The sequence below is a fragment of the Lepisosteus platostomus genome, chromosome 9, assembly GCF_059453375.1.
Source record: "Lepisosteus platostomus isolate fLepPlt1 chromosome 9, fLepPlt1.hap1, whole genome shotgun sequence".
Classification (NCBI taxonomy): Eukaryota; Metazoa; Chordata; class Actinopteri; order Semionotiformes; family Lepisosteidae; genus Lepisosteus; species Lepisosteus platostomus.
Genome location: NC_142619.1, coordinates 8,252,836 through 8,279,024, shown reverse-complemented (window position 1 = coordinate 8,279,024; position 26,189 = coordinate 8,252,836). Strand labels below are relative to the sequence as shown.

Below are 26,189 nucleotides of genomic sequence, written 5' to 3'. Positions count from 1 at the left end.
GGGAGGGACAAAGCAAATTGTTCTGATGAAAAGAGACTAAAATAATGGCAAGGAAAAAAAGAATAGAGACAGAAATAAATAATAAGCAGAAAATTGGTTTAGTTAGCTGGTAATGAGGCCTCGTTTGCGCAAAGAACAGTTAAGTCATGTTTCTTTTAAAAATCTTGACTTTCAATCTCATTCCGTGCGTACGAAAGAGCCAGGATGGAGATGGGCACCGTGGGGGTGAGGGAGAGTTGGGGGCTGAGATTGGTGTTTATGCAGTGTTGTGTTTTGTCACCCTGGGAGATCAGTGACCTTCTATGAGGCCCAGGAGTGGAGTTCCAGAGCTGAAAGTGTTGGAACAGACATGTGGCGCCTAGTGGCTGCTCTGCTTCTACTGGGCTTAAGATCGTGGTAGCATGAGTGAAAACACAGCTCTCGCTGCAGAGACATGGCTCAACCATGCCAAGCTACAGTGTATTTAATAAGTACAAGCATTTAGGATTTTTCTATAAAATGTGGTAAATATAATATCAATATCTTAAAAACATTACATACTAAAAGAGCTGGAGGCAGTAAATTAAAAACTTACTGCAATACATGCAAGTCAATGTTACTTCTAAGGAAGAATAAAAGATTAGTGTTCATCACTAGCTTTTGGTCTATGTCCTTCCCTAGATACTGGAGGAGTGAAGGATTGGGTTTACCGATTTCGTGCTCGTGCTCTTACAAACAACTCAATTCTTTCCAGGACACGAGTTAATGTAAAAAATCAGTATCGTAATGTAGACCCCAGTGACTTTTCCATTTACAGCTACAGTATGCCAGTTGGACTATGCTTATGCCTTTTTTTTCAGTGCCCGAAAATCCAATTGATTTTCCATCTTTGCTCTAACATGTCGACAAAACACGCAACAGGGTGGCTGCCTGTTGAGTTTTGACACGAAATCCCCAGAAGTCTAAGCTCTTTGCAGTGGATGAATGGTGCATACTGCAGTTGTAATCAAAGCATGTAATGCTAGTTACTGTTTAAAGGAATTGAATGAAAGGGATACCAATCAAACTCAGAAAAATGGGTGCTAACCAAATCGAAAAAACATTTTCCTAACCTGGCTGTAGAAGCAAAATGCATATAATCCACCTGGCTGTTAAAGTCACTTTCTGTGCGCCTTACAAAAAGAAAACAGTCTGCTCAATGACTGTTATGCCTGCTAAACTTACAACAGACGAATATGAACAAAAATACAACTAAACATGTATCAGAAGAGCACATTCTCATCACAATGCCTTTTAAAAGTATTTAACCCATTTCCAATGTTGAAAATATCCACATACATTTTGATTAATCAAAACTTGAATGCTCAAACTGAAGACTTTTATAGGTAAGCCAGCAAAAAACTGTAAAGAAAAATCCCAAACTAAAACATGTGGACTGTATAAGTATCCATCCTCCTAAGTGATGACTTGGTGGAAGCACCTTCGACAGCAATTACAGCTGAAAGTGTTTTTAGATAAGTCTCTACCACCTTTGCACACTGGAATGTTAGATGTTGTGCCCAGTGTTCTTTGCAAACATACTCAAGCTCTGTCAAGTTAGATGGGCATTGTTGACAGAGAATTTCAAATCATGCCACAAAATATCTGTCAGAATTTGACTAGGCAACTCCACAGTCTTCTTGGTAGGCAAACCTTTGTGCTTTAAGATACCGTCCTGTATAAAAGTGAATTTTCCTCCCAGTTTTAAGTCTTTTGCAGAAGGAGCTTCTGCTCTAAGAAATGCCTATATTTTGTTCCATTCATTTCCCCTTAGACTGTACAAGCTTAGCAGTCCCTGGTGATGTGAGGCAGCCCCATAATGTTATAACATAGTGTTGCTACCACCATGCTTGACAGAAGGAATGGTGTTGACTGGGTGATGTGCTGTGCTGGGTTTATTCCAGACGTAACACTTGCACTTAAACCAAAAAGTCCCAATTTTGTCTCATCTGACCACAAAACCTTTTTCCACATGTTTGCAGTATCACTTAAATGATTTGTTGCAAACTCCATGTGGAATTGGAGATATATTTTTTGTTCATTATATACAGGCCAGCTCTGTGGAGTGACTAGGATATTGTATATTCATGGACATGACGTCAGTACTTGAACTCTATTGCTCTTTTAAAGATACATTTGGCCTCCTGAGGACATTCCTATACAGCTTCCTTCTTGACTGGCTGCTTAGTCCTTTGGGGGGACAGCCTAATCTAAGTGTCTGGGTGACATGATATACCTTCTGTTTCTTCATGATCTAATTGACTATGCACATTAACAAAGGGATATTCAGAGTCTTTGATTTTTTAGTCTGTGTTTGTCTGTGTTTTCATCATTTTTGGTCTGGTCTAATCAATTTTTGTCTGTGTTTTTATCATTTTTATCCCTGAATTGTTTTGGATGCTCCTTTGTCCTCATGGTTGAATCTTTGCTTGAAGGTTACTACCTGATTGAGGGACATTAGAGAGGCAGATACTGTATATTTATTTTAAAATCATGGAAATCACAGTTATTGCTCACAGAGGGCATTTCAACTAATTCTGTGACTTATAAATCATTTATATTTTTTCACCTGTAAATGTGTTCATTTTGAGTTCTGATTAAAACTGTGCACTTTAAAAAATATGTATGCATCATTTGTAGTTTATGAAAATGGGGCATTTCATCAGTTTATGAAAAGGGAGTGAACATTTCTGCACAGCCCTTAACCTGATGTTAAAATGGAAGGATATGTAAAAATGACTGAAAATAGCTAGTGAGTATGAGGCATTCTTTCTTCCCAAGCTGCCTTTGTGATGCAAAAGTTACACTCTGAGCTCATTTTTGGAATTGTCTGGATACAATGTTATATTTATTTGTATGCTTTAAACAACATCACTTCTGGCAGTTTATACTGTGGTATGGCCTCTTGATTTGCAAAGCAGCTGTTTATTTTTTTTAAACTATTGATCAAACTCCCAATCCTTTGAAAAAATAAAAAGAACAAAATCTATTACAATTTTGCAATAATTGAGCCAAATAACCTTCTAATTAACAACATTAAACAACATTTACATCTCAGTTGCTTTGTTGCTGATTAGCTGGGTAAGGATAGCTATGTGATGAGTATCAGGTGGGAACAACACTCAACTACTGCGTAGCCAATCCATCCCAATGGAATAGAAAGCTAACATCAAAACATCCTCAATGTCAAGTAGTTTCCCTAATACCTCATATCTACACTAAAGAACGGAAAAAAACTGTTTATTTAACTAACATTATATCAAACATTCTACTGTACTTTAATCAAGAGAATCCTTTGAGGAAATGATTAAGAATTCTCACTGCAAGATTTCAACACTGACTTCAGATAAAACCGCTTTTTAAACAGAATATTAACCCATGTCTGTTTCCCATCTTCAGCATCCTACTGCAACATTAACTGATCTAAAAAGACAAATTTAACTGTATTTCAATGAAGCAAAATTGGGGCAGTAATTTACTTAAAACAGATTCAGAATTGGATGCGAAAATGCTATCAGTTCTACAGTAGTTCAATTCTGAGCGTTAAAAATTATGAGAGGCTTTCATCTTTTCATACAGCTGCTCATTAAAGCTGACTTGAAGACAAAAATAAATGATAAAAAGCATGTGCCAAATAATGGACAGAATTTACTTGCAGAAAAAAAAATATTTTAAAAAAATATTTGTTCTTTGGCCAACCAGTTTTCATCAAGTACCCCACATAAAAAATACTATTCAGCACTGTACAGGAATGCCAGAAACCTGCCAGTCTGATAGTCCTACTTACTACAAAACACATGAGCATTGTAATGGTCTTGGCAGCATTGTATCACTTTTTCTCAAGAGGAATAGCATTTTTAGAGAACGTATTCAGACTTATAAATTACTTCTTTCTGTCTTCAAAAAGGTTAAAAATGGATCTAAAATAACCACAAAACATGTGAAACTGATTAATTTTGTTAGTTCTTTTTGCTCAACTTACCTTTTAGTTCCATATCGACACTGGTATGTAAACAACATTTTTCTCTAAATAAAGCCATACATTGTGAATATTGATTGTTCATAGGAAGCTATTCAATAATAAAGGCTCAGCAGGCCTTAAAAAGTAATGTCAGAAATGTACAAAAAAACAAAAAATCTCCTTCCAAATTTGCCAAAGTCAAAGTCACTCTGTATCAAAGAGCGGATCAGATTAAAAGACATCCACATGGGCAACGAGAGCAACAGAAGCCTCACCTGCTCCAGGCTCATCTTCTGCAGCTCGTCCTCCCAAGCTGCTCGGTCATCGTGGAGATAAGAGGTGGGGGGGGCCAAGCCCTCAAGAATCTGGGGGTCACGTTCTTGGCAGAGTGCGGTCAGGTGTCCAATATACAGCTTCAGCTTACTGCGGTTCTGGTTGAGGTCTAAAAGAGGGGGGATGATCTAAACCAAGGGAGGAGAAGGAGACATGTTAGAAAGAACCTTAGAGAAATTATACGGCATGGCGCCTTGAATAATAAGACAAAGTCCCACACACCTTTCTAGTTGCTTGAGATAAACATCAGACAGCATCCAGAGAAAAGACAACATGGAACACGAGGCAAACTATGCATGGAGTATATAATTCAACAAGGTTCACAGGACAGCTGGTGGAGAAAGGCACAGTACTTACACACAGAGCAGCTCAGAGGGAAAGGGCACAGAAGTCACATGAAGTGTGCCACACTGTCATAAGCTACAGTGGGCCAGAATATAGGTATTCAGAGCCTGAAAGCCACAGGGAGCTCTCTGAGATCTCAAATGTGAATGTTCAAAGTTCCTTCTCATCTGCTTTAAAGAATGTCTTTCAACACTGATAGATTAATTTCTAGAGCCTTTTACAAAAACAAATATGGTGTGTGCCTGTGCCCCACTCAACTCAGTTGAATAAAATACCCTTTTCCGCCATTAGACTATTACTTACGACTTGTACTGGAGGCAATAGAGTTTAACCAAGGAACTAAAATGCATGGATTTAAGAGCAACTTAGAATTAGATTACTGTTTTACCCTGATTCAGAAATCAAACAAGAAAAACTCATGAGTTATCTAAAATAAGTTGATGTAGTCACTGGAATGAGCTAAAGGTGTTCTCTTTTCCGATACTACATTTGCAGTTTCTTTAGATTTCAAACATATTAATAAACTATTACCAAAGTCTATACAGTCATTATAGGATTTATTTGAACTCTATAAACAGCTTTACCAAACGAAGTGCAGGATAGCCCTCTTTCACAAAAGAAGCCTATCTTTTTTGTTATAACAACCAGTTGGATTTCCACTTGAAAGATTCTCATGGAGGCTGTTCTGTTCTGATCTTTTTCGAATGGAATATACTCTGCAACTGTAAAGCACATTGAGGATTCACAGTGTTGGCCCAGTGGCACCTTAAACCCAACCAGTGGGGCTTAAAATTCACTGACTTGTAAAACAACAGTTTAAGTTTCCATTCCAAAAACATTTACAAATTCAGGATAAGAGACGTGGAATTTAGTCAAACTGAAGAACTACAGTGGCAGAGAAGGCTTAGTGTTGGGTATCAAAGGTCCTTAAGGCAAAACGGGGAGAAAAAAAAACCTCTAACTGCAAAATGACACTTCCACTAAAGGCGAAGACCACTAAATGAAGGGGATGGGCTGGAGAAACAGGGCTGTGGAGAATATAAACATGAAACAGGCTCAGTGAAAATGACAGCTCTGAAACACTATCACCCGAGAAACCTAGAGGAGCCGAGCAGGAAAAAAATCTCCCCATGACCGAGGAATTTGAGTTAATCTGACCATTTGTTATTTTAACGAGAGAATCACTGCAGTAAGGCAGCGGTGCTTTAGAGACCAGAGCAACGACATGAACAGACTCTCCCATACAACCCCTTTGACATGAGTAACATGTACGTAAAAGAAAAGAGTCCTGTGCTTCCACATCACTGCATGTTGTTACTGATACGACAGGGATGAAATAAAGCTGATAAAAGCCTTTTGTTGTGGTTCTTATCGGAGAAGTATGAATCCAGAAAGATATAGATGGATTCTGAAGTGACCTATTATCAGGTTATGGGAGATATGAGGCTTTCAGAAAAGAAAGTGTCATCTTCAAGAGCTCTGAAGTTTTCCCTGCTGTGGTCAGGTTGCCAGTGATTTATCTAGTGGTTCTGTTCTTTCGCTGGGTGGTCATTCTGAATACACACCCATCCATGTTTAAGCTATATTACAAGTTGAAAGAAAAACACTGCAATGGCACTTATATTTACTGTCACAAGAAGAGACATTTTCTATCTTTTATCATGTAATTCACTATCTTTAAGTGTAATAAATGTCAGCGGGTAATTTTTAATCATGTTACAATTATATACAGTATATTCAAATTTTATTGAATACTTATTCATCCTACTGAGTGGTAGTGAAGCCTTCTAGTTAATGTAAGAAACAAGGAGAGAACACTTTCTTTTACTCCATACAGCTCCAGATATTTCTTTAACAAGCTATATTCAATAGACTTATTCAATTATTCAATTTCTAACTCCTCAATTAATGTAAGATCAAATAACCCTGTTCCCAAAAGACATACTTTAATGAAATGGCTTGGGTGATCACTGAGTTACTGTACCGTTGGACAGAGTGTGCTATATTATTTCAAATGTTTGTTGTGACTGGTTCCTGCAGTTGCTTCCAGTGTTCACAAGGCTGTCACGTCTTGTTTATGACCACTTTGTCTCATAACTTGCTGAGCCAGTTTCCACTGCTAACATATGAGCATCAGCCTTCTCTAGGGAACAACACCACAAGCCTCAATAACTCCACAGTTTCCACTGAGGAATGAAGGTGCTTGACTTTAGAGCTGAGGCAAAAGTAAAGGAAATAAGCAATTAAATGATTAAAGCACAGCTGCTCTTGAGGTGCCGTTTAGGTTACCTTCAGACAAAAAGCCGTCATTTTTAGGATGACCTTCAGGGTCAAACGTTGGAGTACCTCACACCTGACCTCTAACCCCTGCTATGTAGCAAATACAACTTTGAAAAACTACAGTGATCCCTTTGAAAGTTTTACTTTATCCTTGTGGTTGGGAGGTGGTGGTAGAGTGGTTGTCTTTTTTTAGAACTTTTAAAACAGCAAACATCCAGTTAAAGTATATGATTAAAAACAGGGGAGTCTAGTTACGCGGGGTCTGAAGTTCCTGACACAAACATAACATTTGTGTCCGCACACTTTATTAATTCTTATTATTCCGTGTATCTTTTCCAGGGGAGAATGTTATTCTGTTTTTGTTGGCATACGGGGCTTGCAAGCCTTCTGGGTGTATCTCGGGAAAGGGAGAATTCCAAAGTGGGCTGCAGAGGAATGTCTCTTCCAAGCAGCCAAGACCCGTACTCTGGATTCAATTAGCCGGCACAGTTGCCTCTCTGACAGTGCAGAGGTATCGGTAACAGGGAGACCCGGGTTGCTTGTGAACCCCAGCTCAAGGAGTGCTCACTGGTTCTCAAGAATTTCCCAACAAGTCTTGTTGTACATGTGAAAAGGCACTGGAAGGATAAGCCACTTCAGCTACCCAGCAAGTCATTCCCCTTCTCCCTCAACAGGTTGTGCAAGGAGAGCTGAGCACTGCTATTGCAGACTGAAGTCGAATGCTTGGTCAACCTTTCACGAATGTGCACCTCAGGGACCAAGAGATCGCTTCTTTAGTCCTTTCTTTTCCTGTGGAGGTGGATGCTCAGTTTAATAAGCGCTGCGGTGGATTTCCACAGGCTCACAGAGGCCCGCTTTAAAAAAAAAAACAATCTTAGTTCATCCCTTGCCTCACAACAGGGAGCTCACTCCAGCTCACAAGCCAGGAAGCAAAGTGAATGAACTGCTTGTGGTCCTTTTCACTACATTTTCCATTCTGTCTTCCGAAGTGGAGTGAGAGAAAACACACAGTTTACTGAATGTCCTGTTTCACCTCAGAGCACTCTGTTCTTTCTTGTCACCAAGGTTTCTCACTGACACCTAATGCCAATGAGATCTTAAGTTAAACTGAAGGATTTAAAGGAGAGATAAACGTGTACCTGAATCCATGTACATAATCAAGCTAATGAGTAATTTTATGTAAAGATTATGAATGAACACACTGCAGGAAAAATGAGGCATACATAAAATTCCATCTAAATTAGGTGTATAAGTAAAAAAAAATTAAATACGGTCTTAGTTCAGCCAGAACAGATCCTCCTAGAGTATGACTTAACAGCCAAACACTGGCAGAAATTCTTAAATGGCTCTGACTTTTGGTTTTTACAAAAAGGAAGGGGACAGAAATGGCATAGAGCAACGCATGATGGGCCTTTTTTCTGTTCAGAATTATCAGATGTTGTAAAAAATCAGAGTCAACAGCCAATTCTGGATGTGTTTTTAAACATGAAAAACATACATTTGGCCCCAATAAAGCACAGAGAGTGAAAATGAATGAGCTCCAGTCCCCACTCCCCTAGGGACTGAAGGCTGGTACTGTAATCCATCTTGCCCCCATCAGACACTTCAGCTTGCTAATTGCAAAGTCAACAGAATCCTGCAGGGCTTTTACTTTATGTACTGATAAACAGTCTTCCATCATGCAACCAGCCACACAGGCCCTGCCTTCTCAGTCATGGCATGTTAACCGTGAGAAAGGATTATGGTGTAAGAAAGCTGGGCCAGGTCCAGTACACACACTAGCATATACTGTAGTACATGCTCTTCTGCTTAACTTTGACTGGTTTCGTATTTGTTCTTGTACAATTTGAGTGTCATATTTTTCCCAGCTTCTCTTCAGAAGCATTTTTTTGTCATCTTTGCGTGTGTATGTAATGAAACAAAAAACACCTTACTTGATCATTGAACCTCTGCTCAAGTAGGTTTACCCTGAAATCCTTAATGCCTTAGTTGTGTTTTCTTACAATGGGGTGACTCTTTCATTTCTTTTCTTTTATGTATTTTCATTGTTTGGACTTCACTCAGATGATGCCACAGATTATACTGTCATGAGGATGTGATTAACACTTAATTAGGGGGTTCTTAAGATAAAGCATAGCTTGTTTTGTGAGAGGCTTTGATTCCATATTCACCATTTATCTTCATTATACATGTATCCCTTACAGATTTTTTCAAACCAAAAAAGTATCTTATTTACCACCAATGGCTCTCCAAAGTTTCTTTTCTTCTGTGATACTTAGAAAAGAGTGCAGATTTATCTGGACACCTGAAGGTTTGTGACATATTAGTCACTGCTCACCTATAGCTAGTGTTCAAAACTCTGTATGGTTTCAATGTCTTCTTGAATTCTGAAATTCTGCCACACACTACTGCTGCTGATCCATTATCTGTTTAGTGTAAATAACCAGCAAACAAAAAAAACTCCCCACAATTTCCAAGGCAGTTTCCCTTCTTGTACCTATTCTATTAACGTCAAAATCAACTGCATGGGGAGGATCCTAAAGTCATCTGTAGTATCTGACCAAGTATTGAAAAGTTCTCCACATCTTCAGCTACAGTGCTTTGATTTCATTTGCAGAGGAAACAGGGTTGCTTCATAAATCACGCTGCTGTAACATTTCTTAGCATGAATGATTACAAACAACCTTAGTCAATATCTGTTTCGAGGCCGGGCTGAAGGAAGATGCCTCACAAAAAGTGTAGCGACCCTCTAAACGTCTGAACAAGGTGTTGGCAGACAGACCGCGTCAGGGCTGCACATATAAGGCAGGCCTCAAGCCCTGATCTTCTGCCCACTAAGCCTTCAACAACCTACCATACACCCACCTCCAATCCCTTGCCAGCTGCATATACCCTGTCTTATCGGGCTTCTTTAAAAGAAACTGTCTTCACTGCTTTTTTATGTGGTCCGCTCTCAACTAACAGTTTGTGACTGTTGGAGCAGCAGCCTCTCTCTCCTAAAATAAAGAGCCCCCACATACTGACCTCATACCGCTAGCTTCTTAATGGTTTAGGGCAGGCTCTCCTCTCAACAGGTTTTGATCAGTTAATCAGAAGCCATATGATATTCCCTGAAGTTGGAGGGGGAGGAGGGATCGAGTGGAGATGGTCTATCAGTGCTGTCAATCACACAGCTAAAGAAAGGGGCAATGATACAGTACCTGTTGGGACACCCTGGTATTAAGTGACCCCTTTAGTGTCAGCAGAGGCAGCTACAATTCTCTGCCCTGTCAGAAAAAGGGGGTGAGGAAAAAGAATGCCGAGGCTAAAGTTTGGAATGTGTTCTGAAGTGGTTAAAGCATTACGGAATATTTCAGTAGTGGCAGTTGACTCTCATTGTAGCAGTTTTATGGAGTGCCCCATTTCAACCACATCTTACAGCTTAACTATAAAAAAGGCAGGGGAGGAAACCCAAACTCCAAGTTGGTTGACGTATCTGGGGTCATATTTGTTTCAAAGGGGTGTGGGGGGGGTGGTGTTAAAAAAAAGACATGTCAAGTGAGTGAAACTCAGCAGGAATACGAGGTCTTGCCAAATTCAGAACATTTCTCCTGCTCTCCGTGATCGTGAGAGGAATGGCAGAGCTCGGTATAAAACCATCTTGATCACCTTTCCGCATTGCACCTGAGAAACAGTGTGGTGGAAATGGATCAGTAAGAAAAATAATGAATGAGATAGGCCAAAAGCACAATTTGTCGTCTTTGCTAAATCCTTATGATAATAATAATAATAATAATAAACTTTATTTTATATAGCGCCTTTAAAGGTGGCTTCTCAAAGCGCTTTACAGGATGACAATAACAATAAATAAGAAGACTACAACAATAAAAAAGACAATTTCACAAGACAGGACACAATTATAATTACAACAATACAACAATAACAATAGAGGAGACCGTGGAAGATGGTATTAAGAAGAGCAGAGGGGTGAAGAATGGAACCAGTTAAGTAAAGGCTTTTCTGAAAAGGAGGGTTTTGAGTCTGGATTTGAAGGAGTTTAGAGAAGGTGACTCTCTAATATCCTTGGGCAAGGAGTTCCAGAGCTTGGGGGCATAGCAGGAGAAGGCCCTGTCGCCCATACAATGTAGACGGGCTTGGGGGACAGTAAGGAGGGCAGAATTTGAAGAGCGGAGGTTGCGAGGTGGGGAGTAGGGCGATAAAAGTTCAGACAGGTATTGAGGTGCCAAGCCATGTAAAGCCTTGTAGGTGAGCATGAGGATTTTAAAGTCTACGCGGAATTTGACCGGAAGCCAGTGCAAGGACTCCAGGATAGGAGTAATGTGAACACTTGCACTAGATCTGGTCAGGATTCTGGCTGCTGAATTTTGGACATACTTGTTCAGAGTAGATTTAGATACCCCAGGGAGCAGAGCATTGCAGTAGTCAATTCGAGAGAATACAAATATGTTGATCAGCTTTTCAGCCACAGTTAATGATAGCATAGGGCGTAGTCTTGCGATATTGATCAACAGCCCAGTACTTGTTTTAAGGAACAATGAAATTCGTTCCTGTTTTTGCAAAGTTATACAGCAGTTCCACTGTATACGTTTTAAAATATGATTGTTTTCTTCTGGTGAAACGTAAGCCAGTAAGAACAATACGGTCATTTGTGTCCCATTTGCACCATGTTGGCTATTCATACCTCTATTATTTCACTCATCACTTGACTTTGATTTTCACAAATAATTTTGAAACACTAATCATACAGACACTTAAGCTGTTAAAGGCAATTGGTGTACCTTTAATGCTTTAAGGGCTTTGAGTTTACAATCAGTCCTAAACTATACTTTTCATTTTGTTGTTTATTCATATATTTCATATATAAGGAGCTGAGCCCTTTAAAATGTCATTTCCAAATCAATGCTTTTTTTAGTCATTATAACCAACTACCAGTTACACCTGTTTATCTGAGGTATCAGGAGAAAAAAGGTCATTTAGAAAACCTATAACCTATAAACCTATAAATGTAAGGCTTCCTTAGCATCTTTTACACATAACTGCAGCAAAGCAGCTGTATTCCAGAAGGTGCAGAGGTGCTCGAACAGAGTGTTGATAAGTAAGGGAAATGGGGTACATTCAGAGGGCTCTGGTGCCTTCTGGAATGAAGGTGGCAGTAAGGGTCACGTTTCAGTCCTGTCACTACACTGTCACTCCCCGTAACATGAGCAGAGCCCCCTGGAGCAAGTGAAGTGTAGTTGTGTGAGGGTCAGCTGGACATCTATTACTGGCAAACAAACTGTCTTACAGGACTCATGTTACAGTGAGGGAAAAAAAAGCATATAGGCTTGACAGTATTTTCTTCTGAATCTATACCTTTATCGTTGAGCTCACCACTTCACAAATGTTTATATCATTATAGTAGATATTACAGAAATCAGTGTCAGTTGCACTGTAGAGCTTCAGTGCATCTCTGTATTTCTAAGCAATACTAATGGGCCTGAATCACTTTTTATTGTAGGGGCAATAAAGTGGCTGTTACATCAAGTACATGCTTTCGGGGTTAATGACTAAGATATTCACAACAATTCTTTTGAGGCAAGCACGCAAGTACTTGCAATAGTTTAGTGGATTTTTCGGGGCAAAGCAACATCACTTCATTCTATACCTACGGAGAGAAATTAGAGTCATTTTTACTAGAAAGAATTGGGATCTCAAGCTTTATTGAGGAGATGGATATAGCATCAACTCATCAACAAGAAATGTGCTACATGACTGCTGTCATCTACTGTACAACACTGATGAAAGCCCTCTTGTTAGCCAGCAGTTCTGCAGCTATACCGCTGTCCCGTATAGCTAGAATTCTGACAACTACTCTACACCTGGGCCAGCGCATTCAGAGGTTCTGCTCTTGAATGCTGGTGCTTAATATGGGCAGCTTAGTAGAAACTCAGCTATCAGTATTTCTTTATTGCTTTGCAAGCAACCCATGAAATGCCTGAGTTCTGAAAGATTACTTTAAATAGTTAAAGAAGTGGCCTATTACATCAACACAGAAAAGGCAGCTGGCATTAGACCACTCCAGGCTAAACATGTTCTATGCATATTGAGGATTGTGAAGCTTCCATGCTTATTTTACATTGTGGTGTTAAGATGCACGTAAAACTCCCTCTCATATCTGTGAGAGAGTGCTGCTAGGATGGAGTACGTGATCTAAATTTATCTGCTGATTAAAAATTTGTTACCGTTCCACAGCAAATTCACGAGTGGGGGGTTGTGTGTGGGAAAGCTCTGTCTTGACGGACAAGCTGAAGCTGTGAGCGTGAAGGGGGGATTGTTCTGCGGGTCTGAAGAGGTGCCCTTCCTAGGTTAAGTGCTGTCAGTATGTCTAATGGCAGCCTTGTCTGTGACTTCAGAAAAATAAATTGCACAGGGTCCCCCTGGGAACCTCACTGCACAGCTATACCAGATGCTCTCCGTCTAGCTGTCCCCAGAGAAGATTTCACTATTCTGCAGCCCCAGGGAAACGCCACAAAAACCCATCATTCTTAAGGAGCATTTCCGGAACACTCTACTCCTAGTCTGCCCTTCACTTGTGCTCAAGTGCTGAGGCCTGCTAATACCTCTGAAGGAGCAGGACAGACAGGACCAAGTGGAGGTCACCCTGGGGTTAGATGAATCCCTGTAGTGACACTTTCTTAAATATGGTGTTTATTTAGCAAGAACAGTGATAGAAAACAACCAACAACAACAATGCTGTGAGGCAAGGTGGCTTTGGCTGGTTAACATGTGATGAAAAAAACAGATTTCACTCTATGGGGATAAAAGGAGTTTCATTTACTTTTACAGGAACCTGACAAAAAAGTTGCCTCTACTGGAACAGCAGGACATCAAGAGCAAGAAAGAAAATATTAAGCACTAAAATAGTCATCATTTTATGTATAAAATATTGAAATCAGAGAACAGCAAAGGAGTGAAGCAGTTCTACAGAGACAAATGTATTTTTCATTTAAAAAATGCAATGTATCCATTTTTGTGAGGGAAACAATGGGATGCTCATCTAAGGTAACAGTGTAAAAACAGTGGATAAGGAACACATAAAAGTAGATGTGAAACATGAGTAGTGGATAGGGAAAACACAACAGTAGATGACTAACATGCAGTGGTGGATATGGAATATGATACTGCAGATTGTACATATTACCATCCTTAACACAACTAACAAGAATAAGATATAATTACAGGGTTTTTTCTATCAGCCTAACATGATCCCATCGTACATGGTAAGTATATACATGAAATAAGAAAAAATAGAAGGAAATGATGACAACTTCTATTAGCATTTAAAGTTGTGAAACTGCACCTTCAATCAGGTTATCATAGATAATATTGGAATTTATCTCCTTATTATCCATACAAACAGTAGTACTTGTAAATTGCTCTCATAAAATCTTTAAATAGCTTAGTTAAGTACCTTGGACAGTTTGGTAGATCAGGATAGCATTAATGAGATAACTTCTCTTTTCTACATGGCAGAATAGAGCCCAAATCACTCTTGGCAAAGATACTATTAGAATTCCTGAATAATGGCAATGAAATGCTGATTCTCTGCATGACTTTGATTTTTTATTTGTATACTTCTTGCTCTTTCTCTTTACCTGCACTAAAAGGTGCTAAAAGGTGAGACAGAGACAGGAAAAAAAATCAAGATTCAGTTAAGTGATTAGAAAAAAAAGTCCCTTTTAGTAACAATTTGGAAAGGTTATGAAGTAAAATATCAATTGCCTATTGCTTTTTTAAAATGTAACTTCTAGTATCAACAATGAAACTTGACTTGGCAATATTTTATTCACACTGTAAAAAAACACAGTATGAGTTTGCAGCATGATCTACTTCAGGTTTTATGAGTATCAGACCATAAGATACAAGCAAGCTTTGTATTTATACTGTATATAGTAGTTACTGGATTTAATTTTGTTGATATGCTGCATACCTACAGAGGCATAGAATTAGGCATAGCATTTTCTTTTAGAATTATTAAAGAAGGGATTTTAGAAGAAGAATAGCATTACAAAACCTGAAATGGATCAAAATGCTCTGCAAAGTGAGTGGAGAAAAATAGATTGCATTGTAAAACATGTACAGTAGGTGGATATTGGCGAAGGTCAAGGCAAAAGGTCATCTGTACTACTGCCACTATTGGCCAGGCACAAACTCCCAATCCAGTACTAGGTGGCCATGTCTTCGGTTTGCCACAGGTTTCTTATGTCCACCCAGTGTAACCACACCAACAAACACCGGGTTTGTAACATAGAGACCAGCTCTCAGATCGTTATTTTAAAAGAAGCGTATTATCTATTAGACCTAATGGTTGCAAGGAAGAGGCTAGGTCTCAAAATTGAGCTCAGTTCATTAGCAGTTCTAGTATTTTCTGTTCCGCTGTTCATCAGACATTTCTTGGCTGAAATCAAAGATGTTCTCTCAAAAACCTGAGTGAGAAAATCTTTCCAACCAGAGACTCCTGGGGTTGGGGTAGTACAGTAAATGCCCAAAATGCAATGTTGTTGCATCGGGCAATTTTTCCAGGGCCAAGTGTCAAACACGATTGAGTACAGTGTATTCAGATGTTTTTTTGCAATAAAGTGAGGCGAGCTAACTTTCCATTTCTAACCACTGATTGCCCCTGTTGGACTGTTAAGTGACTGTATCAAATTTTAATTCGCAGACTGATAAAGCAGGATCCTACAGCCCCGCAAAAAGAAATTTTTGGTAGTTAAATGTTCCCCTTCCCAGACTTCTCAGCATCACCTGCATTTTGTCTGCAGTGTAGACACATCATAAATCTGCGCAATGCTTAAAAAAAAAGAGAAGAAACCTATTTCCCAAACATCCAACAACTCAAGAGATAAGAGGAGGCCCATTCTCCTCAGCCAGATGCGTCTTGTCAGTGTCGGCCAACTTATCTTACTGTCCTTATCTCCCTGGCTTTCTTCACATGAGGTAGACTTGCAGACAGTCCATTTGATATTGTGGATGAAATGGCATTCACAGATATAACCTTAGGCTATAACCTTACTTTCCAAGATCACTATTCATGTTTCTCATTGGCTGTGATAATTCTTCCAAGAGCCCCTCCCAGTGCGCAGTGACTTCAGGAAAGCAGCCACTGTTTGATCCCATTCTGTCAATGGAGAGCAAATGCCCACAACTAGCTAGGTACCTTCTGCTGGCTGAGCTCCTTGTGTCAGTTTTCTGAAGTTGTGTAGTGTAGAACATTGTTTTTGTCAAAGATCAACTCCCACTTTCAAGCTGCACATTCAAGAAAGCAGCGTTTGACCTTTAATGGTTGTGAAAAAAAGTAAATTTCAATTGTTTATTATAATGATAGATATTTTCAAAGTTCTCACATTATTGGTACTTCCTCAGTGTGTTCCAAAAATAGACTGGGAAAAGTCACCTACAGGACATCACTCTGTTTTACCACTGCTGTCCTATAAGATTGCAATAAAGAGAACAGACCAGAGGATCACAAAACTAGCACTGCAGAGTCAACGCAGCATCAAATTTGCCATGTTTGATCTTAAGGAAGATTGTGTGTGAATTCTGAATGTCTCAGACTAGAAAAGATTTCCAGTAAGTCTGCTGGTTAGGTTCTGCAACTGTTATGTTGGATATGGGATTAAAGCAACTGTAATAGGAGAATTGGAACAAATATCTTTATTATGAGGTTAATTTTAATGTGACAGTGAGTTTTGCGGCCAACCAGAGCAAGCCATGTAGTAGCTAGCCAGCTGAGAGAAAATTGTGGGTTCAAATTTGGAGGGTAGAAAAAAATAATAACTGCTAAAAAACAAAATATGTGTATCTATCACAACTCACTAACTACATTCAGCTGTGGAGTGGTGATTTAATCTCATTACAAGCTGTTCATTCTATTGAACGTTTTGCAATATACATGTAATGGAGTGGAAGAATAGTTAGGGTTCTGGTCTCCCAGCTGGTGGAGTCTTAAATAGACATGCCAGACAAATAAATTAACAAGTTCATTATTTTGAATTAATGAATCTTCAGAAACATATTATTCCTGTTTCGATTTCTTTGCATCAGTTTCCCATGAGACACTCAGGCAGATGTTAAAATTCTAACTCCCGGTTTAAGAATGTATTGTATTCTAGCTCTGACCCTTGGTATTCTTCTGGGCTGCCACCTCCCCACACGTTCTGTTGATCACTCAGATCATCAAACTAAGTCTCCAGATTGCACCTCCATTCAGAAGTCCTTTGGATGCCAACCATTCAGTGATTATGCACCTTTACAATGGACCTCGCTCCCTTAGAGATAAGGGATATAATCTTATATCTTCACTATATCTTTATGGCATTTCATCATTCATGTCATTACAGCAGTATTGTCACCTTGTAACCTGATGTCATCAGGTTTCAGAAGTTCAGCAAATCTGAGCCTGGTTAGTACAGGAATGGGAGACTTTTACGGACAATCGGGTCACTGCTGAATGTGGTGTTAGAGGGCGCTCTTCCCTCTAAACGAGGATTTCCACACCAACTATTGCTGAAGGAGGCATCATCTTTTGGATGAGATGTTAAACTGAGGTCTTGACTACACGGTCACTACATACTGTATATCATGGTACTGTTCATAAGAGTAGGGGTGATAACATGGTTTACCGGTTAAAAATCCACTTCGTACTTAATAACCTAGCCTACCTAAACTTACCTCTTAATTTAATTTGTGAAGTAATTTGTCAGTTTTCTACCTCAACTCTTATGCTGGGGTCTGCTGGTGCACAATAATTGCTGTACACCACCTAGGGAGGTGCTGAACTTCAGTGGTGAACAAAGTGGTTCCTCTTCTACATCTAAACTGCTTTAAGATTTGTCACAATGAAAATCACTATATAAATGCAAGGAATTATTAGAATTAATTATGATGTATGTGTATTTTGACACCCTATACTTTGCATTCTTTTAATTTCTTGCTTCCGTTTTTAATTTCTGAAAGGCACTTTAAGAGCTGCTTATATAAATTGTGCCATAAACTTAAAAATGCTAATGATGACCTACAGGGGCCAATTCTTTCAGCAGCTTGCCAACACTGCTAAGTGACAATAAGCCACCCAGAGCAAAATCTGTGAAATGCCAAAAAAATCTTAAAAGCTAGTTAACATAAGTGCTACATATTTCTTCACTTTTCAAATATGTTTTCTGATGGGCCTAAAAATGAAAAATAAAAGTCCTTTCGCTGTGACAGAATAGCAATACTATGCAAAATATACAGAGGTGAGGTGAATTTATACCCTTCTTAAAGTAACAAGACTGGAATGCCTTTGCTATATTCGCCACAGCTTTCTTACCCTCACTGATATACTGTACTCTCAATCGAGAGATCCTAAAGGACAATGAAATGGATGCCAAGGCAGTCTGAACCGCACCCATTACGCTCCGAATTGGAGACTGAAATCTTTAAAAATAAAGGTTCAATTTAGGAAAATGACTCCCTGGTGCATGTAACTTAAATCTAAAAAAGGAAAAAAAAGAGGATGTTCGTTCTAATGCCTTTGTTCGAGGAGAAGATATTTTATTCAATGTTTAAATCCTCATTCCTGTTTTAATGTTAGTACATGTGAAGCTTTCTCTTTCAAGCCACTGATTATCTCTACATAAAGATTAGTCCCCCTTATTTATTTAAGTTACATTTATGGAAAAAGTTTTCTAAATTCTGCAAAGTTTTGTTGCTTTCTTTGGTCAAACAAGACATTACAAAATTAATACAATTTGATGTTATAATCAGCAAAAAAGATTAATGATCATTACCTACCTGTATTTTCTTTCCTAATTTTATTATATATGCATATCAAGACGTTGTTAGGCAGAAATGTAACTTACATATGACTTTGCTATATTTTCATTTACATTTCAAAATCTCATGGCTTAAATTTCTCCGTATGCCAGGATGAAGCAGAATAAACAATTTTCTGTTCTGTGACCAAGACCAAAATAAGAAAAAAGATGTGTGTGAAATACTAATGCAAAATAAAATTAACATCGAAATAAGAAACTACAGCTTTAATTCTGTGAATTATAATGAAAAATGTCAGCCCAATTTCTTTTATAAATCATGATGTAAGCCACTAAAGTCCGTATTGCAAAAACAGGCAAAAAAAAAACACTGAAAATGAATTTGTGAAGCAACTCTCTTGATCTGATAAGACTTATTTTCCAGAAAAGGACAGTAAACTACTTGAGGGAATGCACTCAATGATTCAAGTGCTTGTAGTTCTGAACCTGCAAGATCTGACAGGGTAGGACCGATTCTAAAGGTCAATTTCATCTGGATAAACAAAAAGAAAGATGGAAAAAATGTTTTAGCTATATATTTACGTCAGAAATGTGTTTTTTTCCAGTGTAAAATCAACATCAATGTGTTCCTTTGCAGCTTGTACCCTTACATGACTCCCTAATCTAACCATATTTACCTATACTCTGTGACAGAGAAAAATAAATCAATAGGAAATTAAAATGCCCATGTGGAATATTGCAGTTTTATTAATCAGAGTGATGAGCAATCAGGATATGAATACCCCAAATTTAGAAATCTCTGATAAAGATTTAATAGGTTTGTACTGAAGTCTGAATGAGATGCACTGAACATATTTGCCTTCAAAAGACTTGAAAAGAAAAAAAGAACATTTTATGCTGGTGAATATCAAGTTGTCAAGCATTAGGGTTTACAATCTACTACAATGTGGAATATTTTTACAACCATTAAATTACAATAAAACAATTAAATCACTAGAGGTAGTTGAGGTAAATGCCTGCACCCTAAGAGAAAAAGGGGTAAAAAGAGCTCTGGCAGAGAACTTAAAAGTAAAACAAATGTCAAGGGTGGTTAAAAAACATATTAAAGAAAACAAAATCAGTACAATTTTATTAAGATTCATGAAGTAGGAAACAAATTCCTTCATTTCAAACCTCCCAGGCTAAGGAATTCTCTTTTCCAATGTTCCAGGCTCATCCAATTGCCTTTCCATCAGTAATCATTTTTAATAAAGCTGACTGTTACATTCCATAAAGCAAAAAAGTCTACAAATTACAGAAATCTGGATAATATCCAAATATAAATGACAGGAAAGGTTGTAAGTGACTATCATGCAACTACCCACAGATTCAAGGGCTTTATCACCCTGAAATGACAAAATGTTGTATGTTACAAATCATGGGATATAGTTTAATGTTAGAACAATCTTCTGATTCAATACAGCATGAGCAAACACCTCAAAACAATGGAAGCCTTCAAATGACAGGATCCTACACAGCTTAAAAAAACAGGAGCATTTTTCATGTTACATTACACAGTATGAATGACAAAATCAGTGAAATAGATTTTCCTTTTTTATCTGCTGTACATGCCTGAAGCCGGATGAGACTCCTATTTCTTTATCACTGTGAAGTGAACAAATTGAAATAAGTTTATCGCATTTATGTGGAAAATTGCTTATTTTGGCAAGCGCTATCCTGTTTGTAAGGCTATAAGCATTCATGTCTAAAGGCTAAAGGTCACTGCGTTCAACTGTCGTGAAAGCAGCAGTGACCTCTAGGCAGTCTACTTCTTCAAAACTGACAATAATTCATGACCCATCCTTTTTACCAATTTAAATGACCTCAGCTTTAATGACTGAGGACTGTGAAAAGAACATAGTCCTCAATAATTACACACAGAAACTTATTTTTTCTTTGCCATGTTAAATACATGCAAAAGTCTTCAACAAAAAAAATGCACACTTTGGATTACAGCCCTGGGGTGGAAATTAAATGGAAAGTTTGCTTCAAAGGTGTAAATCGACTTTAGACGTGTATTCCGCCTACACTAGTACTAATGTTATTCACATTATAACAGCAGTTCCATAGGTCTGTTCTGCCTCGCTATTTTTTGCTTAAATTATTCACTGTATTATGGTCTCCATGCTCATTGTGCCTCGGCCATGTATCACAAGTCCCTAGCATAATGTACACAGTGTGCAACCTGAGAATAGTACAGTTGAATTCAAGTCTAAAACAGTGGGTTGGTACCTCAGTATTGATCTGGGAATGTACAGTAGCAGGCTTTGTATTTATGAAGGATTTCTGCAGGAAAGAGTCCACTGCTGGACAGAGTTTCAGAGGAAAAACCTACAGAACACACAAAGAGCATGCATTGGCGTTCCACAAAACAGTTACACATACCATACATTGCTCTATCGGTTTAGATAACTTTTATTGTTCACAGTCTGCCAATTTTTTTACAGTTTACCAAGACTATCTTCCAGCACCATGGCCTGTCACCTGACTGGAGATTAGGAGCTTCTAGGGGCCAGGGGGGGCAGGGGGCAGCAGCTAAAGGTGTTTTTGTGGTTTTTAGATCGAGGGTGTTTCTCCAGCAGGTGTGACTGACATCAGACAGGCAGCAACTGACAGAAAACCCACCCTACATACCTCTGCTACATAAACGCAAACCTTACAATCAGAAAAGGTAGTCCATTTGACCTGTATCGAAAAAAACAACAACCTTTATTTAAAATAAAACAAAATTTGTCATGGAGAATATTTACAGGCATGCTCTACATGACATTGCATCAAAACTTCCCCATCACCTGCACTTTAATCCTGTATTAAAGACAGTAAGTGATGTAACAGAGACAGAACACTAGAGAGTGGAATATTATGCAGACAAGGTTAAGTCTGCAATATTGCACAATAATGATGGTAACAATGCTCAGGGTATTGAAGTTTACATTGTCAGGACACCAATATGGAATGAGTAATGAAATCCAAATGTACCCCAATGCCTCCTACAGCATCCATGCTTAATCAACTGAGGGAAAATAAGGGAATAAGATGACGGCTGAGATTTAAGATCATAGTTGGACTCAGGAGGCATGCTTTTGGAGGTCTTGACTTCCTGTCAGTCTGACCTGGTCTCATAAGACCTCATGCTTATTTGCAGTGTCAGAGACTCGCTTTTGAGTGAATATGGAAGTTATTATAGCTATTGACTTCGGGCAAGGAGTTTATTAGCATTATACAGAAAAATACAGAGGGAAGAGACTGGTTTTGTAGTCAGGTCCCTTCACTCAAAGTAAGAATATATTTTACCATGGGACAACAGAACTAACAGCAAATCCTTCTGGGTTTTTTTGGAGGATGTCTTCAATTACAACTCTGCAATCTGTACCGCAAAACCTGCACAGCTCAACTGCATGGCTACAGACCGCAGTAAGAGATTTTGCAGGCATCCCTAAATCTTTCCAGCTTTTTTGATTGTAGCTGGAAAAGCCTCATTATCTGATGCAGCTGAGCCAGTGAGTTCTGGAAGACAAGGAAAGTCTTCCTTGTGTCTACCTGGCTTTATCAGACACCTTGTCAGAACACAGGCATGGGCTGATGAAACATTTTCCTTGGCCTGTCAGCAAGAGTATAAAGGTTTATGCAGCAATCCCTATGGGTCTTATACAGAGACCAGATCTGTGATTAAATTTCAAGGGGACCCTATGAGGTTTTGCTGTCCAGGCAGTAGTAGTTTTCCAGATGAGTTAACTCAAATGGACTAGATGGGCTGATTTTTAACAGGCACCCCTGAATATTGCCTATTTTACATATCCAGTGGAAAAGCCTCCCAAAAATCCTTATTGTTTCCCAAGCTTTTAAAAGCGAGGTTTTTCCTTTTGGGTGTATTATATATATATAATTGCCCATCTTCCAGCCCTATAGATGTAATCTGCAACCACCCATTCATTCATATTGCTTTTCTAAGAAAGTGACAGTTTCTTAATAGAGAAAGAAAATTTTGTTGTGTTCTTTGAGTAATGCCCTGTTGACAAAGCGTAAAACAAATAAGCTGATTCCCATAAGATAAAACCCATACATCCGTTTTCTAACTGCTTCTTCCAAATCAGGGTCATGAGGGAGCCAGAGCCCATCCTGGCAAGCAAGGGACACAAGGAGGGGTACACCCTGGGCAGTTCCATTGTAGGGGAGACGCACAGACATACACACACGCCCACCCCATGTGATCAAATGATAACTCTAAATCAACACAAAAAAGAAAAAAATTGCAGTGCCGAGGGAAAACCGCATTAAGTGCCAATCTCTGTGCTCAATTGCGTTTAAAGCAGGAACAGCTATAGCCACAGTACATTGCTAACAGCTGATTTGGTTGTCTGTGCACCATCATCACTAAAAAGGCTCATTCAAGCGACAAAGTGAAAACAGCTGAACTTCGACTACGATGAAAGCCACGCTCTAACATCTGAATTAGGAAGCCACATCAGCGCAGAATGCATTCAAATTCAGACTGAATCTATTAAAAGGCAGATTGATAAACACGAAACTATAGGGTCCTCGTGCTTACTGCGCAGATTCCTGAAGCCTGGCCAGAAGAAAGGAGAGACAGAACCAAGAATGGAAAGAACGAAAAAAAAGCCTGGTTCTGAAAAGCGCACCGCCACGTGTTGCAAGTCACTTTCTTGCATTGGGTTCATTGATCTCACCCTGACCAGCTTATTAAACCTGTAGTCTGTTCATTAAGGTCAATGTCATCTCCAATTCAGTGCAGCAGGGATTCTGTGCTTGCAGCTGTTGAATGTCTGTCCTCACTTGCGTGAGTAAATGATGTTATATTACTTCAGATATTTTTGCCATTCAATTGGTAAGAAAACAATATTGCACCCCATCCTTGCCCTTCTTACAGTAAAAGGAATTACAATTCAGTTAAAATGTGTTGTTCATTTCTGTGTGTGATGCCTTTATTGAAGGTAATGTAAATAATTGAATAGAGTTATATATATTGACAAATGTTTTCCATGTGATCACGTGGGTTTCCTCTGGGTGCTCTGGTTTCCACCCACATACTGGTAGGTTACTGGAAAAATTAGCCCTGGGGTGATTGTGTGTATGTCTATGCCTGCACTGTGATGGGCTAGTGTCCTATCCAGAGTATATGCCGTCTTGTGCCCTTTGCTTGTCGAGACTCTGGATGGATAAAAACTGAACATTTTTTATTAAGTTTCATAGTGCAAAAAGTATGAATAAAGTGCTGGAAAAATCAATATATTTACATAGTGAAGGAAAAGTTACACCAAGATATATGATGAACATACACGGTGACAGCTGCCAAACAAAATTAATTTGGAGACTATTTTAGACTTTTTAAGATCCCAGAAAACCAAGCTATTTACATGTTATTAAAAAAGGATGTTTTCGTTAAACTTGTACTGAAAAATTGGACTGAGCTTGAGTAGAGTAACGTCAAAACCTCAAAACCACACTCATGCTCAGGAAGAATGAGAAACCGGATGTTCATGAACCTACAAACCATCTTGATCCCAAATTCCAAGCATCTGTGACCCCTGGAACCCACACAGCGTCCAGCATGGAGTGCGTCTGGCTTTAAGTAGAAGTGGTTTTGGAAAAATGGAGGTAAGAATGGTTACTTCTGCATCAAAGGCTGAAGTGTAGACATTATCCCTTAATGTTTGAAACTGCAATAGTAAATGAACAGCCGCGCCTTTTCCAAGAAAGCCAAATAAATCATTCCCCCTCTTCATTTTGATTAGACAGATAAAAAGAGCCTTTACTTTGGCTTTGAATGGTGAGTGTTCTCTTTTGTTTCTGAGACTTTGCTTTGAGTGGGCAGAAGGACCGTATCTCTGGAAGCTCTCAATATTTGAGTGCTGCCAGCCCAGAAACTTGCAGAAATGCTGGTGTGTGCCAGTCCTCTATGAGGCCAGGCTCTGCTTCTTGCAGTGAGGGCCTGACTCACATGCTACCTGTCAGTCTGCCACGACTCTCAGACCAAAGACCAAATTTGTGCCAATGGAAAATTACAAAAAGGGTCTAATTTCAGCATATGTTGATTTCTTTTACACTCAAACTAAAGAATCACCATCTAATTTTAATTTTCAATTCCCAGATAATGTGTCACTCATATTTGACACAAATATAACTAACAGATACAACTAAAATATTAACCCTTGTCGTAAGCCATTTATCCTTCTTTCGCCAAACTTCTGCTGCCATCCTCTTGACTTATTTCAGTTTTTAAAGGGGAACTGCAGTCCCAATTTCTCAGACTAGTTATTACATCTCGGTGAAAAATGTAATTTATCGAAGGTATTTAAAATCTGTGAACTTTGTGAAAGTACTATAAGTCGCCATGTTGTCACACAACCCCTAGTCTCCCCACAGGCAAGAGCGAGAGTCTGTAAGAACTGTGACATGATGTGGCCCTTCCAGCTCTGGAATCACTGTCACTGACAAATGTAATGTGATGTACGAGCAAATAAGTACAGGTTATGCGGCAGACATTTCACTTCAGAAATGTTCCAATGTGATCTGCATGTAGCGTTAACAAGTAATATTCTTCCACAAAACAGTCTCAAAGTCGAGAGAAATATTTCTATTGGATTAAAGCGATATATTCAGAAGGCTGCTTGATTACAATGTAATAAGGCAGCTCAAGTCACCACAAGTTTTGTTGCCTTGTTCTGAATTGCAGAATGTGGTGCTGTGTATACCTTGACATTTTGTGTATTTTGTGATGTAAATTGGAGGTTTTACAAGTTACTGTGTACATTTTACTTTCATTGTGGTTTGAAATGCACTCATCAATTCTGATTCTTTCAAACCCTGAAATATAAAAAACAACTTTGGCTTAACTAGACAAGTTTAAAAGCTGCTCGCTGCCCTTAGGGTGCTGCTGCATTGAACCGACCAAGACAACCTCCCTCTAGGATCAGGACTGCCCATCCCTGACTTAGAGAACATCATGAATGGGCAACAGATAGTAAACACTGTGTCATGACCTCTTGAAACCACACTGGTTGAAACACTTGTCACTTCACAAGGTCTATTGATTGAGCTTGAAATGTCATTACTGATCCACACGACTCACTGTCAAATCTTTTCGGCAACATCAAGGAGTGTTTCAGGTAGCATGGTGGTTCTGTATAACTATTTTTACTCTCAAACCAGAGGACCTAATCGAAAATGCACTGTAGAACAGCACGCACATGTACTCTGCAGTGCCCAAAACAGATTAAAAAACAGGATGCCAGCTCTTAAATTTTCCAGAGACTTTAAATTTAATTACAAAACCTATTTTGGAAAATCTGTCCATTTAAACTAGACAATTTGAAACTTTTCATTAATTTGAATAATAATGCTGTATTGATATTCCAAAACCCTGGAAAGCATCAAATCTGTGATTTTATAGCAATATTAGG

At 38.8% G+C, this 26,189-nt stretch overlaps 1 protein-coding gene across 13 annotated transcripts in view; it reads right to left on the bottom strand.

Annotated features, from left to right (window-relative positions):
- Window positions 1-26,189, bottom strand: part of LOC148654505 (ELKS/Rab6-interacting/CAST family member 1) — a 341,414-nt gene that overhangs the window by 16,015 nt on the left and 299,210 nt on the right. For 10 of the 13 annotated variants that reach the window (XM_088646780.1, XM_088646779.1, XM_088646777.1 and 7 more), the window contains one exon: window positions 4,255-4,440. In XM_088646780.1, the coding sequence (XP_088502906.1) occupies window positions 4,255-4,440 (186 nt within the window). Of the gene's footprint in view, window positions 1-4,254; window positions 4,441-26,189 lie in introns of those variants that run through there. The other 3 variants (XM_088646788.1, XM_088646789.1, XM_088646790.1) reach the window with 1 other exon arrangement.